Source organism: Microchirus variegatus (assembly GCF_963457635.1).
Source record: "Microchirus variegatus genome assembly, chromosome: 14".
In the NCBI taxonomy this organism is placed as follows: domain Eukaryota; kingdom Metazoa; phylum Chordata; class Actinopteri; order Pleuronectiformes; family Soleidae; genus Microchirus; species Microchirus variegatus.
In genome coordinates, this window is record NC_139815.1 from 21937182 (window position 1) to 21953605 (window position 16424).

The 16424-nt window shown below is 39.0% G+C and overlaps 1 protein-coding gene across 1 annotated transcript in view; it reads left to right on the forward strand.

Annotated features, from left to right (window-relative positions):
• Window positions 1-14919, forward strand: part of adamtsl3 (ADAMTS-like 3) — a 177100-nt gene extending 162181 nt beyond the window's left edge. The window contains exons 24-32 of the mRNA XM_083901045.1: window positions 598-735; window positions 5379-5561; window positions 5678-5803; window positions 5933-6181; window positions 7742-7925; window positions 9056-9260; window positions 9359-9462; window positions 10540-10754; window positions 11753-14919. Of these exons, the coding sequence (XP_083757171.1) occupies window positions 598-735; window positions 5379-5561; window positions 5678-5803; window positions 5933-6181; window positions 7742-7925; window positions 9056-9260; window positions 9359-9462; window positions 10540-10754; window positions 11753-11871 (1523 nt within the window). The 3' untranslated portion in view covers window positions 11872-14919. The remainder of the gene's footprint in view (window positions 1-597; window positions 736-5378; window positions 5562-5677; window positions 5804-5932; window positions 6182-7741; window positions 7926-9055; window positions 9261-9358; window positions 9463-10539; window positions 10755-11752) is intronic.
• The last annotated feature ends 1505 nt before the right edge of the window (window positions 14920-16424 follow it).

Genomic DNA, 16424 nt, shown 5'->3' on the forward strand with positions numbered 1-16424 from the left:
CTTCATGAGACCCGTTCTCGCAATGAAAACACAAAGAAAAACTGATTTTAGACACTTGACAAAAAAGCTCAAACTTATGAAAATCTACGATTTCAACATCATCGCCGTTAGACAGCTGTATATGATATTTCACATGCACATTGCCATCACTAAAAGAGCAGATATCGTATGAACTTCAGCTCAATGTATTTATGTGGTCTCATTTATGAAGTATGTCACTCATTAAACATACTGTGTACGTTTTGGAAATGTACAGAAGAAGATTAGAAAAAAAATGAAAAAAACAGCCTGACCTCTGAGATTAAAGTCTTAATCTTCCATAGAAAGGGTTTACGATTTTTTTTGTAGGTGTTGCAGAATTGACAGTATAAATAATTAACATCATTCACAAACTTGCTCTTGTCAGTATTTATATTGTAAACTAACGTTGCCATCCTAAAAATGCAAGTATAAAGCTTCTTCTTCTTATTCCAGCTTCCTCCTTTAGGGGTCGCCAAAGCGACTATAATGGTATAAAGCATTAATTCTAAAGTTATATATGACTGACTGACTGATTTCTTTCTGTGTGTGTGTGTGTGTGTGGGGTTGAACTTTCAGAGCCTCCGGCCATTACAGTGTCATGGAGGAACGTTTCAGACCGTGGGCTGGTGTTGGGACACGGCTTTAGGGCTGTGGTTGGAGAGCGAGTCAGCGTTCGCCCGGGCGCAAACCTCACCCTGCACTGCCCCGTCACTGGTACGTCACAGCACTTTTTGTCATTTTGTTTTCATAATTTGTCAACCAGGAATGTTTTATATTCCTAAAAGCCTTTTTATGTGTGTGACATCATCCCATTGTAAAGCCAGTGGTCTCAGTGGGACCGCACTGCTCAACACAAAATCATACCAACAAAAAGTTTTTCTCTGTCTCTACTGGAAATCAATTTTTATTCAAGTTCAGGGCTCTGACATGGGATTATTGTGATATGTCACTGTTTTTAGATGCGCTAGTAATGAAATTGAAGTCCACCAAGTGTCATGGCCAGGTCCCCATTAAAAAGGAGGTTCTTAAACTCATTGAGACATTTTCCTGCTCAATAAAAGTATGTTTACATTAGTGTATTTACTAGAAAAAAGACTTTTTAGCAAATAACTGGTCCCTCGTTGACTCCTCACTCAGCCTCCCTGTCTGTCTCTCTCACACATTCATCAACATGAATCCCCTATAACCTTAAAGGGACACTGTGTAGTATTTATGGGTTTATATAAACCAAAATCCACTTTTTTATATTATGTGCTCCTGCATTGTCTAGTCGATGTATAATAGTTTTTGTTTCATTTTCGTAGTGTTTCAAAAAGTCATGTAAAATAACATGGTCGCGGGCTGCGGTTGCATAGCCACTGTTAGCAGCGAGACTCCATTTTTCTACCGGAGCCTGTAAGGACAAACGCGAGAGAACAAATCAAGCGTCTCTTTACCTGTAGCGGAAGTCCCGCCGGCTGAGGATACCGTAGCGCTCAGGGAAGGGAGGGGGTGAGCAGAGGAGCAGTTCTTTGTTGTAAGTTTCAGCCTCTCCTCTAGATGGCACTATAAACTACTTACTTCACCTTTAAATCCAGGTTATGCAGCACAATATATGTCGATGTGCTGCAAAGCGGTGTATGACAGCCAAACGCGTGTGTTTCAAAACGCCTCCTTCTCTCACTACAGCACAGCGGGTACAAGTCCGCTGCTCTGTCCTTTGCTACAAATGACAAATGTGTATGTACTTCAGTTTTATGTATTTATTTGAAAAGCACACAAAAAAAAAGGTTTGATGCTGTTCCTGTAGTGGATGGAGGGAACGATGGGGTGGCTGCAGTGGTGAATGTAGGAGAAGCTTATAGATTTAACTGTTATGGTCGTATTCACTCGCATACACACACTGGTTTTCATGACTTCAGGACATACCATTGACTTACATTCATTTCCTGGAGACTTACTCTGACCTTAACCATAACTACTATATACTACTGGCCTAATCCTACAGTATAACCCTGACCTTAACGCTAACCCAACCATAACTTTAAAACGTGTTTTCACCTTAAAATGTAGTCATTTACGTAATGGGGACTTCGTAATGTGAGTTTATAAACAGATGTAGGTCCCCACAACGTAAGGAATACCAGGCACACACACACACACTGACCTGAGACAGCTTCACTCAACTCATTTAATTACCTGGTGGTAAAAACATCTATTAAAACAAGAAAATACTACATTATACACACAGTGTGTGTGTGTTTGTGCCTGTCTTTCTATGACTGTGAGGACAAATTTGCCTAAATGTCCTCACACAGATGGACATTTTGGTCTTAAATTACTTTTTGAGAGGAAATTAAAGACTATAGGCTGAAGTAAGATCAGGTTGAAAATACAGCTTTGTGGAAGAGCACGCCACGGGACGCAGGCAAGTGGGGGACCATCGTTGTCGATATAAATAATAAAACACTTAAAATGTTGTTAAAAGCCTATATAATCAGAATTGAAACATTTTAAATAATATGGGTGAACGTTTTAGAAGAAAGTGACTGCAGGCTGTAACAAACCCGATCAAACTGAAAGAAATGTTTGATCTGGTTGATAATAGTAAATAAGAGACTGTGTAATGAAGGTGATAAATTGAAGCAGACATCTTACTGTATCTACCAGGGCCAAGGAACACACACACACACACACACACATATCATCAGACTGACTAACCCTAGTGCCGGGGGCCAAATCCAGATCAGCAGCTGTCCTCACATACAGACTGTAGTTTTGGCCTGAGAACAAAGAAAGTTCCACTTCTGACCTACAAGATTCTGAATTAGTGCGGCTCAAAGCAGCCATGATCTCAACCGCTGTTTCATGGTTGTGAATGAAACAAACGAGATTATCCACTTCAACGGATAAAGATCCTTCCAGTGCTCACACACCAAGTGACATTTCATCCCCTTTAAAATAATAGTTAATTGTGCTGAATGCACCTCCTGTGCTTAGAACCAGCTTCACACGAGGATTTTCACTCACTTGTCACTGAAAAACCTCACAGCCAGTGGGGCCACACGGAAAAAATAGGTTTTAGCTACTTACTAAAAAAAGGCTCATAAAGTTTACATACACTTAAAGCCATGAGACATCATTCTGGGAGCTGCTGCCTTGCTCCCCTGTTTTTATTTTTTGAGGGTAGGACACTGACGAGAGAGCAGAGAAACAGACGGACGTATCATTGTGTATGGGTCATTTGGGTAACATCTACTGCACGTCTGTCCGTCCTGGGAGTGGATCCCTCACCTGTGGTTCTACCCTAAGGTTTCTACCTTTTTTCCCTGTTATAAGGGTTTTTTCCCTGGTAGTTTTTCCCCAACCAGACAATCCAGACTCCTGCTCCATCAGCCTTTTTTTGTTTTTTTTTCCTTAGATAACTTTATTTATTAACGGTTACATTGACGTAGAGGATTTGAACAAATAACTAATTACAGAGTTATTCCTTGTGTCCCCTGTTGCAGCCATGTTGTCAGTGACATTGCCATTTAATAGCTGGACTGGATATGTATTACAGATATCTGTAATTCAATTCTTCCTAGCCAAAAAGAACATTTCAGATATCCACCATGACATTCTTCCTAGGACAAATGACATCACTTTTGCTATTCATGTGTATTGGACTTTCAATTTCTAGAATGAACATTCTGGATATCTGCAATAGAATTTGTACTAGGAGAAACTCCCATTTCAGATATCTTCAATCCAATTGTTACTAGTCATAATAACATTTACGGTAATTGTAATGAAACCGCACTGGTGACGTCATTTGTCCTAGTAAGAATGACACTGTGGATAGGAAGAATGTCATTGTGGATAGGAAGTATGTCATTGTGAATATCTGAAATTGAAAGTCCAATACACATGAATGGCAAAAGTGACATCATTCATTTTTCCTAGGAAGAATGACATTGTGGATAGGAAGAATGTCATTGTGGATAGGAAGAATGTCATTGTGGATAGGAAGAATGTCATTGTGTATATCTGAAATTGAAAGTCCAATACACATGAATGGCAAAAGTGACATCATTCATTTGTCCTAGGAAGAATGACATTGTGGATAGGAAGAATGTCCTTGTGGATAGGAAGAATGTCATTGTGGATAGGAAGAATGTCATTGTGTATATCTGAAATTGAAAGTCCAATACACATGAATGGCAAAAGTGACATCATTCATTTGTCCTAGGAAGAATGACATTGTGGATAGGAAGAATGTCATTGTGGATAGGAAGAATGTCATTGTGGATAGGAAGAATGTCATTGTGTATATCTGAAATTGAAAGTCCAATACACATGAATGGCAAAAGTGACATCATTAATTTGTCCTAGGAAGAATGACATTGTGGATAGGAAGAATGTCCTTGTGGATAGGAAGAATGTCATTGTGGATAGGAAGAATGTCATTGTGTATATCTGAAATTGAAAGTCCAATACACATGAATGGCAAAAGTGACATCATTCATTTGTCCTAGGAAGAATGACATTGTGGATAGGAAGAATGTCATTGTGGATAGGAAGAATGTCATTGTGGATAGGAAGAATGTCATTGTGTATATCTGAAATTGAAAGTCCAATACACATGAATGGCAAAAGTGACATCATTAATTTGTCCTAGGAAGAATGACATTGTGGATAGGAAGAATGTCATTGTGGATAGGAAGAATGTCATTGTGGATAGGAAGAATGTCATTGTGGATATCTGAAATTGAAAGTCCAATACACATGAATGGCAAAAGTGACATCATTCATTTGTCCTAGGAAGAATGACATTGTGGATAGGAAGAATTAACTAACAGAGATCTGTAATACATATCCAGTCTAGCTATTAATTGTTAAAACGACTTGCCATAGGTGGTCATGACCTCATACAACTACATATCAAACACAAACATATGATCCCTTTAAGAACATGAGTGCCACTTCGTCTTGATGACATTTGTGAATTCAGTTTACAGAACATATAATCAATAAGTGAAGTTGTGTTGATTCGTGAAACCGAATGTCCTTTGTTTCTTTGATTTACCTAAGTGACACAAACTAACTATCTTCTGTGCAGCTTCTGTTTCCTCTGAGCTGAAAGTGCTGTTTTCGTCGATGGACTTCTGTCAGATAAGGCTGTTGAGGCAGTGTGAACATATACTCAAGAGCATACACTTAAACGGGCATAGATTTTTTTCGGAGAGCCCTTTGCTTAGTGGCTAAATATCCAAACACTTCTTCCACTATTTTTTGTAACCTACCAACGTCTTTTATTTGATAACCCATACATGATATTATTTCATTGTCAATTTCACACTGTCATCCTCAGTGTTATGTTCTCCTGTGTCTGTCAGGTGTTCCTCCTCCCTCAGTGACGTGGCACAGGAGGAATGGACCGCTAGACTCTGATACCGTCTCCCTTCCCTCCGGCTCACTGTGGATCAGAAACGTGTCTTTGCACAACCAAGGCACCTTCTCCTGCACCGCCACTAACATCATCGGGAAGTCCACTGCCTCGAGTGTCCTGCAGGTCTACGGTGGGTTCACGTAAAACAATTCCATTGGTTTTGTACAACTCTATGTGCACACATGATAGGATCATAAAATCTGCAGTATACTAGGTGTGAATGTGAGCGTGTGTTATGATACACAGCTCCTCATCACGCTGGAGGAAGCAGGGTTGTTCCAGTCATACAAGAGCTGAACAGGAGACGAGTCCTCATGGCGTCGCGCCGTGGAACAAGTGTTTTTATCAAACCTGGAGACATTCTACGTATAGGTACGTGTACAAACACACATTTGTATCTTACTAAATAGTCTGAATACTGACTGTAATGTGTTAAATTAGTAGGGTCCCCCTTCTGAATGTGTCGTATGCACATTTTATTTGCTTCTTGCCGATTAAAAGGTTGTCCAGTAGTTCCCGACCACAAATTGCCAGTGCGCTGGGACTACAATAACCAGACCCTGAAGGAGGTTTCACGTCCAGCCCTGACCCGCAGTCCTGGTCTGGGTCTGCAGTACAGGATGCTCGTGGGAGGACGTGTCCTCGAGGTCAACACGATTCATGTGAAGTTCTCAGGCCGCTATCAGTGCCAAACCCTCACCAACAGCAACAGACAAATGCTGCATGCCTGGATATACATTCACAGTGAAGGTGAGCCAGCTGGTCTGCATGTATGTGTGAGTGTGTGGTATAGACTGTATTTTCTGCATCTGGGTGTAAAAGTGTTCTCTAGCAGTGTTCTCTAGCGGCAACTCCACTGATTTGTAACTCTGTAACTGTAAGAGAAAACAAAAAACTTTTCCACTACATGGTACCGGCACGTAACTGGTAAATGTTTTTTTTTAACGCCGAACTGTAGATCAGTCAAAAAGTCCGGAATACTTGCATTAATCTCCAATATTTAGCACATAAATGTCTAAAAAATCTAAATATTTAACAGAGGAGTATTTAGCAACATCGCTGCCGAAAGCCAACGATTTCGAGCGGCAAGCCGAATCACAACCCCTGCCGCTGTATCTCAGTTCAGTAACTGAGTCAGACGCAGTCTGTGCTCCAATCATGCAGGAAGTACTGAACAATTCTGTGAACACATCTTTGTAATTAACTGATTCTAATGATTCAGTTACACAGAAAACAACTGCTTTACAAGTCACTAGTTTGTGTCGCGTGTAAAACTAAGTCACGGCTGTTTCATTCAGCCGAGGCGAGCCGGGACCATGTAGTGGAAAAGCGACATTTACTAAACAAGGAGCCATTGACTCAACTTGAGTGGTTTTCTCCTTGAATTTGCCAGCCTCGTTACAGTAGATACTGAAACACCAACTCAACATGAGTGTGCATAGCAAATAATTCAAACTAGCCTGTGCTGAATTTAAAAAAGGTACGCAGCACCTGGCTTTTCCAATTTGATTTTCCTATGTTGATTTTCAGTCATGAAAACCCCCAGAGTGCACTTTTCAGTTGAATATCACACTGTTTGTTGTCTCCTGTAATTGTCTCACCATCATTTTAAAATGAGCTGACTTTGGGAACACTTTGGAGGAGGTTTGGAGGGGAAATAGGAGCTGACGCTCACTCACATTCTTCTCACAGTATTTGACTGGTTGACTCGTTCACAGTAACAACAATTAAAAATGGAATGTGCTGCTCGTATCACGTAGGAGGATAATAATCTCCTTAGCAGTAAGTGCCCCACTCACACAAGTCTCATTTGAGCTGACAACACAAGCGAATCTGCACTTTTTCCTTTTGTGGCTGTCAACACCAAGAACATTCTTTGACACTTGCACTGAATCTCTAAAAAGATATTTGATCCTCTCGTCACTGCAGCTGCAGATCTGGGTTTAGTGGGATGTACCAAATGTCTCATTGGTAAATTCCACTGAGCTCTCTTGGTGTGCTTTGCAACGTGTCATCTTTGAATATTGATGAGCCATCATTCATCAGAGCTTTTCGTCAGCTGTAGACTGAAGGTTTCATTATGCAAAAGTGACCTCCATCTACCCATGTTTCTCACCGTCTGTATTCAGGACAACACATGGTTGATTCTGGAGTGTGATTTCTGGCAGTGGGAAAATAATTGTTCCCTCGGGTTTACCAACCGCCAAATGTTTATCAGCCATGTAAATGCAGCCCTTGTACTTGCCAGCCTGCTTAATTTACTCATTTTCAAAAAATATTTTTATATTCTTCAACATTTTGGTTCCGCAGAGTATGGCTGGCGTTTCGGAGACTGGACCACGTGCAGCGCTTCCTGTGGACACAGAGGATCTTGGCTGCGGAAGACTCACTGTGTCTCACTGGATGGAAAGGACGTTCAGGAGACCATGTGTCAGCACATACCCAAACCCAACACGTCACCAGTTCCATGCAACAGACGGGACTGTCCGCCCAGGTACGCAACGTGGAGATGAAGATCTCATTAAAGCTCTAGGCTCCTGTTTAGTGTTTCGAAAACGTCGTCTCTTATCACTGGATATTTTTCTTTTTCAATTAGAAGATTATGGTCTTTAATTCACATACAGAGCCATTTTCTGGCACAGGGAGTATGCAGATATAAGGAATAATGCACTTTTGAACACATTAATATAAAATAATAATAATAATATTTTATTTTTTTTTGACTGTATAATCCCTAATGTATAAATTGCTGCTAACTGGTGAGGTTAGCAGAGGCCAACTACTTAGCGAGGGGTTGCTAAAGTGATCGTTTACACCATACAGTGTTTGAGCTATCGAGCTAAACCTATTGTGTGATTCGATTGGCTAATATTTGAGTTAGAACCATGGTTCTAAAACTATGGTACATGTACCACCAGTGGTGCACAAGCTTCCTCTGGTGCTACTTGGAGGAAATTTAGAAATACTGTTCTGCTGTATATACTGTATATACCAGGGTATGTGATTGGAGTGGAGCTGAGGAAATTTGCGTAGAAGTAGAAAATGAAACAAATAACAAAAAAATAAGAATAAATTAAATAATAATAATAATTAGATTCCCCTTATCTCTCGCTCCATCTTAATCTAATTCACAATACCAGTGTGTGAACAGGAGGATGATAAGAGAACTAATTATCTTATTGGGAATAAATCTGCCTATTTCCACCACTGTATTTTAACGTCGGTGATAATGGTGTAACTTCAAGAGTTCAATATTTTATCTGCTGGTACTTGGTTATTATTAGAACATTCAATTGGCTAATGCTCATGCTGCTGCTTGGAAAGATGAATCATCTTTTGCCACACGCAATGCCAGGAAAGTGAAGCAACAGCAGGCAGGTTTGTAAATACTCCACACTGATCCATTCAAAGAGAAACGAGCAGTGTTTCAGTTGAAGTCTCCACCACGTACGTGTGAATCACAGCTTATTTCCCAGTCTCCAGTGGGCATATGTAGCACAGGAGATTTTTTTTTTCAACCAAAAGACCAACAGCAATGCTGTTATAAAAAAAGGTCATAATATATAATTGTCTCTTACTAACTATAGCTAATTTCGAAATACATTTATTTTAACTTAATATCAGATGGCTGGCACTGGATTGGTCAAAGTGCTCGGCCTCGTGTGGCAGTGGTTGGAAACAGCGGCAGGTCTCCTGTCAGCAGCTGGATGCCAGAGGTGCAGTGAGGATCCTGCCAGCAGCTTCCTGTGAGAGGATGAGCCGACCCAAAGACACAGAGCAATGCACCGCCAATAACTGTCCCACCTGGGTGACCAGCACATGGGGAAAGGTACCTTTAAACAATAAAATCAACACTTAAGATCAAATAAGTGATTTGTGCGACTGCTTCAGTGATTTTTTTTTTTTTTTTTTTTTACTCCATTTCAGTGTTCAGGCAGATGTTTGGGCCCCACCACCACTGTTCAGAGGAGATCTGTCATGTGTCAACATGCCAATGGCTCATTGTACACAGACTGTGATGTCAGTTACAGGTACACACACATACAATGGAAAGTCTACACCAGGGCTGTGTCTGGTCAATAGAGGGCCAGTCAAGTAAAAAAAATATATATATATATTTATGCTGCTATTTCATGTTATTTCAAAATAAAAGTGTTTCTTTTAATATGGAATGGTAAATAGTTCACAATATAAACATATTTATGATACAAAATCTATCTTTTAATAAAGAAAACATACAAAAATAACTCATTGTAACGTGATATTAAGTGCCGGGCTGCAAGTTTTAAAGAAATGTGTTGCTTAAAAATGGCGAACAGGATGGGTAAGGTTAAGCATTTGGCTGCCCAAATCAATAAAGTGAATTTGTTATTCTAAATGAACATGAGTAACTAATCTGAAAGAAGGCATAAAAATTAAGAATGCATGTTTTTTTCCCAAAATGTAGAGGTCTGGTGTGAAACACTAGGGCTCCTTGAATACACTGCCATCGGATTTTAATTTTTTAAGCAATTACACTCAAAAATAACTATGGGTAGCATATTCTGCTTCTGCCAACCTTCCTAAATGTTACATACTGAACCTTTATGGACAGAAAATGTGTAGGTTGATGTATCTCTCTATATCCATCTTTACACTGGTGAAAGAAACCCAATAACACCCACTAACATCAATTATTCTGTCTGCAGTGGGAACACATACAGTATAATATATGTACAATCATAATTCAATAGGGTGGCCGTGGTTCAGTAGGTAGAGCAGGTCTTCTTCTTCTAACAGTGTCCCTGGGCAGGACACTTAACATCAGATTTCTCTTGCCCTCTGTGGCAGCAGCATGTGAATGCAAATAAAAAAGGATGATTGCTATATAAATACAGACCGTTTCCTCCCGGCTAAGTGACTCCACAAAATCTCTTCTTTAAACATTGACTTATTTCCTATTACCAGAAACACAAAGCTAAACATTTTTACCAGGTCCATGTTGCAAATTTGTGGTCATTCCACATTTTATTCCACTCGGTTCTTCATTTAATTTAAAAAGAAAATAAAAAAAAGCTGCTTTGTAAAATAGGTCCAGATTGCAAAATCAATTTTATTTTCTTTCTCAGGCCTGTCTCAGTGCGCAACTGTTCCTCAGACCTGTGCGATGTCCAGTGGCGGCCTGGTCCATGGAGGGCGTGCACCGTAGTGTGTGGGAGTGGCTTTCAGTCCCGTAGGGTGGATTGTGTTCATCATGGAAGTGGAAGGACACTGGCTGACCAGCACTGTGCCTGGATCCAACGACCCCCCACCTGGCAGCACTGCAACACCTTCACCTGTGGTGGTAAGTGTGTGTGTGTTAAGTCATTAGGAGAAAACACAGTACACGTACTTGTGTAAATGAACTTAATGACCCTCCACTATTGGCTGGTTCATGTCAGAACAGTTAGCCGAAAGAAACCCAAGTAAATTACCTATCACTAACAACCAGGTAAACGACTGATCAATAACACAACAGAGACCCGAGCATAGTGTCCGAAGAAATCTACATTCCCAGCCACTTTATTAGGTACACAGACTTGAGTCACACCGTATAATCTGTCCTATCTGTATTAATTTGTTTGATTATTTTGAATAGGGACATTGCAAATTAATATGCCAGATTATAGCCATTGGTTAATGTACATCTTTAGTCCCTAGACAGGGTGATTGAAAACAAAAATACTGATCTGCTTTATCAGTGAGACGCATACATTCACCAGGGCTTAGGACCCATTGGGGTTTGAACTGGCAACCCACATTGCCCTCATTTCTTCTGCTTTAAGGCTCCATGTGTTCTCCATGCAGCGTAAATTCCTCATTATTGGACTAATACAGGATTATCTTATCTTATCGTCTGCCTCCTTTGGTTGTGGTAACTTACTGTTGTCTTTTTATCATATGAAACCCCTTTGGCTCTTCTCCCCTGACTTCTGGCATCAACAAAGCATTTCCCCCACAGAGAACTGCTGCTCACCAGATAGTTTCTCCTTTTCCGATTCAAAACTATTGTGACGGTTGTGTGTGAAAATCCCTATAGATTGGCTGTTTCCCGAAAAACATCGGACCAACAATGCCATGTTCAAAGTGACTTAAATCACCCTTTCCTCTGTCAGTTTGACCTTCAGCAGGTCATCTTGACTATGTCTAAATGCTTCCATGTGCGTTGCTGATTAGATATTTGTATTAAGAAGCAGTTAAACCTAACAAAGAGGCAGGTGAGTGTAGCTTCATATACATTTCTCTATAAATGAACAAATCTCCTATGTGCCGACTTCTTTTGACTCTCTTCTTTCCATGCAGATGAATGCAAGGACACAACCCAGTACTGCAGCGTGGTGAAGAGACTAAAGCTGTGTCACCTGGACAAGTACCAACACAGATGCTGTGGCTCATGTTCACAGGACGCCGACTCCACCTAGTGGCAGTGAGCAGCACCGCAGACAGACAGATTGAGATGAACACGGTGGACATCATGTGTGAGATGAATCTTGTATAACTGCACAGACTGTTTGTAAAAAAAAAAAAAAATGGACAAGCTTTAGTCCAGTTCATTAACTTCCTGTACAGGCAACTGAGCAGCCAATCAAAATGCCTGAAATGAAGAGGGGGCTTTATTTTCTGATCTGGACCCAACCTCCTATTATGAAGACATATGTCGATCCACTGTGTGGATCTAATGGAAAGATTTGACTTTCCTGCTAAACTTCTGCTGCCAGTGACATTCTAAAAAAAAACATTACGGCCAAAAAATATAATGTTTGTTGCAAAATGTGTGTCACAGCAGTCAAACAGTTTGCTCCTGAAGTTGTATAATATTGCCCCACTCACCAGAGTGTAAGAGGTTCATCAAATGACCAGCCTAACCCACCTGCAATCATATTTCGTCCCCCTCAGAATCTATTTATTTGTGTAATTGTTCAAAAGTGTTTATGAAATTATTAACGAAAAACATAGAAAGGGTTTTACATGGGAGAACAGCTCTAATTGTTATATTTTTGACCATCTAATCATTTCTAAGATCTGGACACAGCTATGTTCCCAACTGAAGAGGGAGCTGTTGGTTACTACTAATAGCAAAGATGGATGAAACTGTGAGGACCTCACAATAGATTGTTGTGATTGTAAGAAAACCAAAACCCTGCCCCTTTAATTTAGAGGTTTTCAGAGAGGGAGGTGGTCCAAACCATTTCAGGGGAGTGAAAAAACAAAGATTTATATAATTAATTGAAATCATAACATCATGAGTTTAACAGTTCCTTCGTTTCCCACAGTTAGCGACAAATAAATATCTCAGCACAGACCCTTTTTATGTTGAATTATTTGTTGTTGTACAGCAGACGGCAACATTTGGCTGCGGTTGAGGCATCAACAGTCATCCATAACTGTGAGGGTAAAGAGGCATGGTTCGTCTGAGGGGAGACCCACTGTCTGAAACTTCGAAAACCATTGCTGATTTAACCTATCACTGACTTTTCATACACACAAAACAGGTCTTGCATGTCACCTTGCTTTAAAGAGCTGCTAAGCCTAAGACAATTACCTTCGTGTCTGTTTCAGAGTCCAGTGTTTTAATGTTCTACGATGCTGCGTCAAAGGCTTTTCCCGGTTTATAAATAAAAGATACTGACGCTAACTCATGTGTACAAAAGCCACTGTTGGTGACCTCAGTCTAAAAATGTTGTGTGACCTTCAAATCCCCATAAATGTAAAAAAATTAACCCCATTGCTAAGTTTGAAGCTGAATAATTCCACCCTGAAACCCTGAATTTTGCCTTTTAGCACTTTTAGTTTGTTTTAACTATGTTTTCACAAAGATTCATTTCTATTTACGTCTGTTACAGCGATCATTGGATGACCATGGTTGAGGAAAGGTCGTGATTGTGGTAAATAAAGTATGGATAACAAATGGCAACTTAAATTCCCGAATTGTGACAAAGATCATGGTTAACAGGGTTGAAAGACGGATTTTTAAGGATACCACCTCCGAGTTTTTTTAAAACTTATTCTACTAGGTAACCTCTTACTAGTGAGACTTAGCTAAGACAGGGTCTGTTGCATACAACTAGACAACCACAATAACATAACAGAAAACCATAAAGGCAATATAAATAAAGACTATAGCACAATGCAGCAATATTTAGTCATGTTTAAAATTCAATTAAAGCAACTGCAGTTGGAAGTGACTACTCGCTTTATTCTATGTTTAAAATTATATTAAGGGATGAGCATTTCAAGTTTTAATTTGGACTTAAGGTTGTTCCAGAACCAGGGTCCATAATAGAAAAGGCTTACTTTGCCTGCCTCTGTTCTGACAGAGGGCGCTTAAAAGTGAAGCTGATTATATGACGACTGTCCCGACATACTCAGAAAGAAGCAAGTGGAAGGCCTGGGTTTAATTTATGTATGTATATAAAATAAAAAAATTGCAGAATTTTAGGATACGAGTCCTTGAAGACCATTCACTCGTGTGAAGGTTGCAATTGTAGTCACATGTCACTGATGAAAGAAGAGCTGCTGTTGTGAAAAGCATGAATTCCTGTTCATATGTTCATCAGCAACAGACTATGGTAGTACAGGCCTTTTTTTGTAAAAATAATTTCAGCGATATCACGTGTGAAGAGAAGCGGCTCAGTCTCGTGAGTCAGAGAAAACCAGCACAACACTGATTCTGACTGGTTTGTATATTCATGTTACCTTTGAGTTGGTTATCATACTGATGTGCTGCATTGTAAAATGTCTTGTGTATGCTGCGTTCTAAGTGCAATATCATGTATTGAGTGATTTTAGATTGTGTGAGACTTTTATTTTCTTACTTATTCATGGTTAAAATTGTCTTTTTTTTGAAAAAAAAACAAAAAAAAAACTCTTTAAGATTTTGATCAAGCACTTATATATTTTGAATGGGGGGGTATGTTTACTACCACTCACTTGGTTTCTTTTGCATGTGTTTAAGCTCAATCTTCAATATTCTGTAGCTCCATTGTGAAATGCCATTCAATAACAGACGTTCTTCTTGTTTCTCTCTGGCTGCTGATGACTATATAGTACATCTGATGTGGTGACACTGAACTTTTGGATTTACAGCTTGACTGAGAAAAACATTTTGAGAAAACAAATTATTAAATTGCTTTACATAACATTGCATTGAAGGATTTTTAAAATGTGGATCTATTTATTTATTAGCGGTGATCACCAGTCCAGTGGTCACGTTTTTTTTTAAACTATCACAGAATAACTCCACTCTCAAGGTCTGAGCTTTCATCCGAGTCAGTGTTCTTCATCAGACAAAGATGGTCAAAAGTAGACTTGACAATGGACCTGCTTCTTTTCTTTGTCAAACAGTTCAAGAATAAACTTACAAATGTTTAAAACGTGTGCTTATTTAAACAAGCTGGAGCTCATTTATCAAACCTGTCACAGAAAACAACCCAGAAATGATGGTGCAACAAGGTCCATGTGTGAATCATTAAATGTTCGTATCTTACCAATTTCATGTGGTGGCTTACAACAATCATTATTTAAAATATGCCTCACCCCATGGGGTTTATGACACGGGGAAATATAATCCAGCCACGAATGGGAATTTCTCTTTTCTGGAAAATTAAAATTGTAACATTACAAGTTCAGTTCAAATATGTGGTTTAATTTGGCAGACTGAAAATTGGAAGGTAAATGAAAATAATGCATTTTTGAATGAAAACACTACTGCACCAGAATAAACTTAAGCTGAAGTATGTGTAATTCATTTCTAAAAATGTTGTGATGTTAAAATGACCACAACTGCTGCAAATAATTTCATACATTAAAAGCTCCCATGGACCGGAAGTTCCAATTAACGCGGTTTTGGTGCGTCTCTATGCCATGACCTCGTTGATGAAGCCCGAAAGTTTCGAAACAAACAGTTCAGCCACTGCTGAGAACGCTGGGTTTTATGCTTCGGTAAAGTCAGACAGAACTTGGCAGATTCACAAGATTTGCGGTTTGCAGTTAAATAAATCATAGGCAAAACGTTTTCGTGACACAATGGGCATCTCTATCTAACCGTAGTAAGGTAGAAAACAAGCTACAACATGGATTTCACCCAAACGAAATACTAAACTATGTTGTTTGGTCAACATAGTTTAGTATGATGTTTCTGTCAAATTTTGGACGACATAGTATAGTATGATATTTTTGTCAAATTTTGGACGACATAGTATAGTATGATGTTTTTGTCAAATTTTGGACGACATAGTATAGTATGATGTTTTTGTCAAATTTTGGACGACAGTATAGTATGATGTTTTTGTCAAATTTTGGACGACAGTATTGTATGATGTTTTTGTCAAATTTTTGACCAATATTTTTTTTCAAGAAAATTGTCCAATTTTGGACGACATGCTATAGTATGATGTTTTTATCAAATTTGGACCAAAACATTTTTTTCAAAAAATTTTCAAATTTTGGTCAACATAGTTTAGTATGATGTTTCTGTCAAATTTTGGACGACATAGTATAGTATGATGTTTCTGTCAAATTTTGGACGACATAGTATAGTATGATGTTTTTGTAAAATTTTGGACGACATAGTATAGTATGATGTTTCTGTCAAATTTTGGACAACATAGTATAGTATGATGTTTTTGTCAAATTTTTGACCAATTTTTTTTTTCAAGAAAATTGTCCAATTTTGGACGACATAGTATATTATGATGTTTTTGTCAAATTTTGGACGACATAGTATAGTATGATGTTTCTGTCAAATTTTGGACGACATAGTATAGTATGATGTTTTTGTCAAATTTTGGACGACATAGTATAGTATGATGTTTCTGTCAAATTTTGGACGACATAGTATAGTATGATGTTTTTGTCAAATTTTGGACGACATAGTATAGTATGATGTTTTTGTCAAATTTTGGACGACATAGTATAGTATGATGTTTCTGTCAAATTTTGGACGACATAGTATAGTATGATGTTTCTGTCAAAT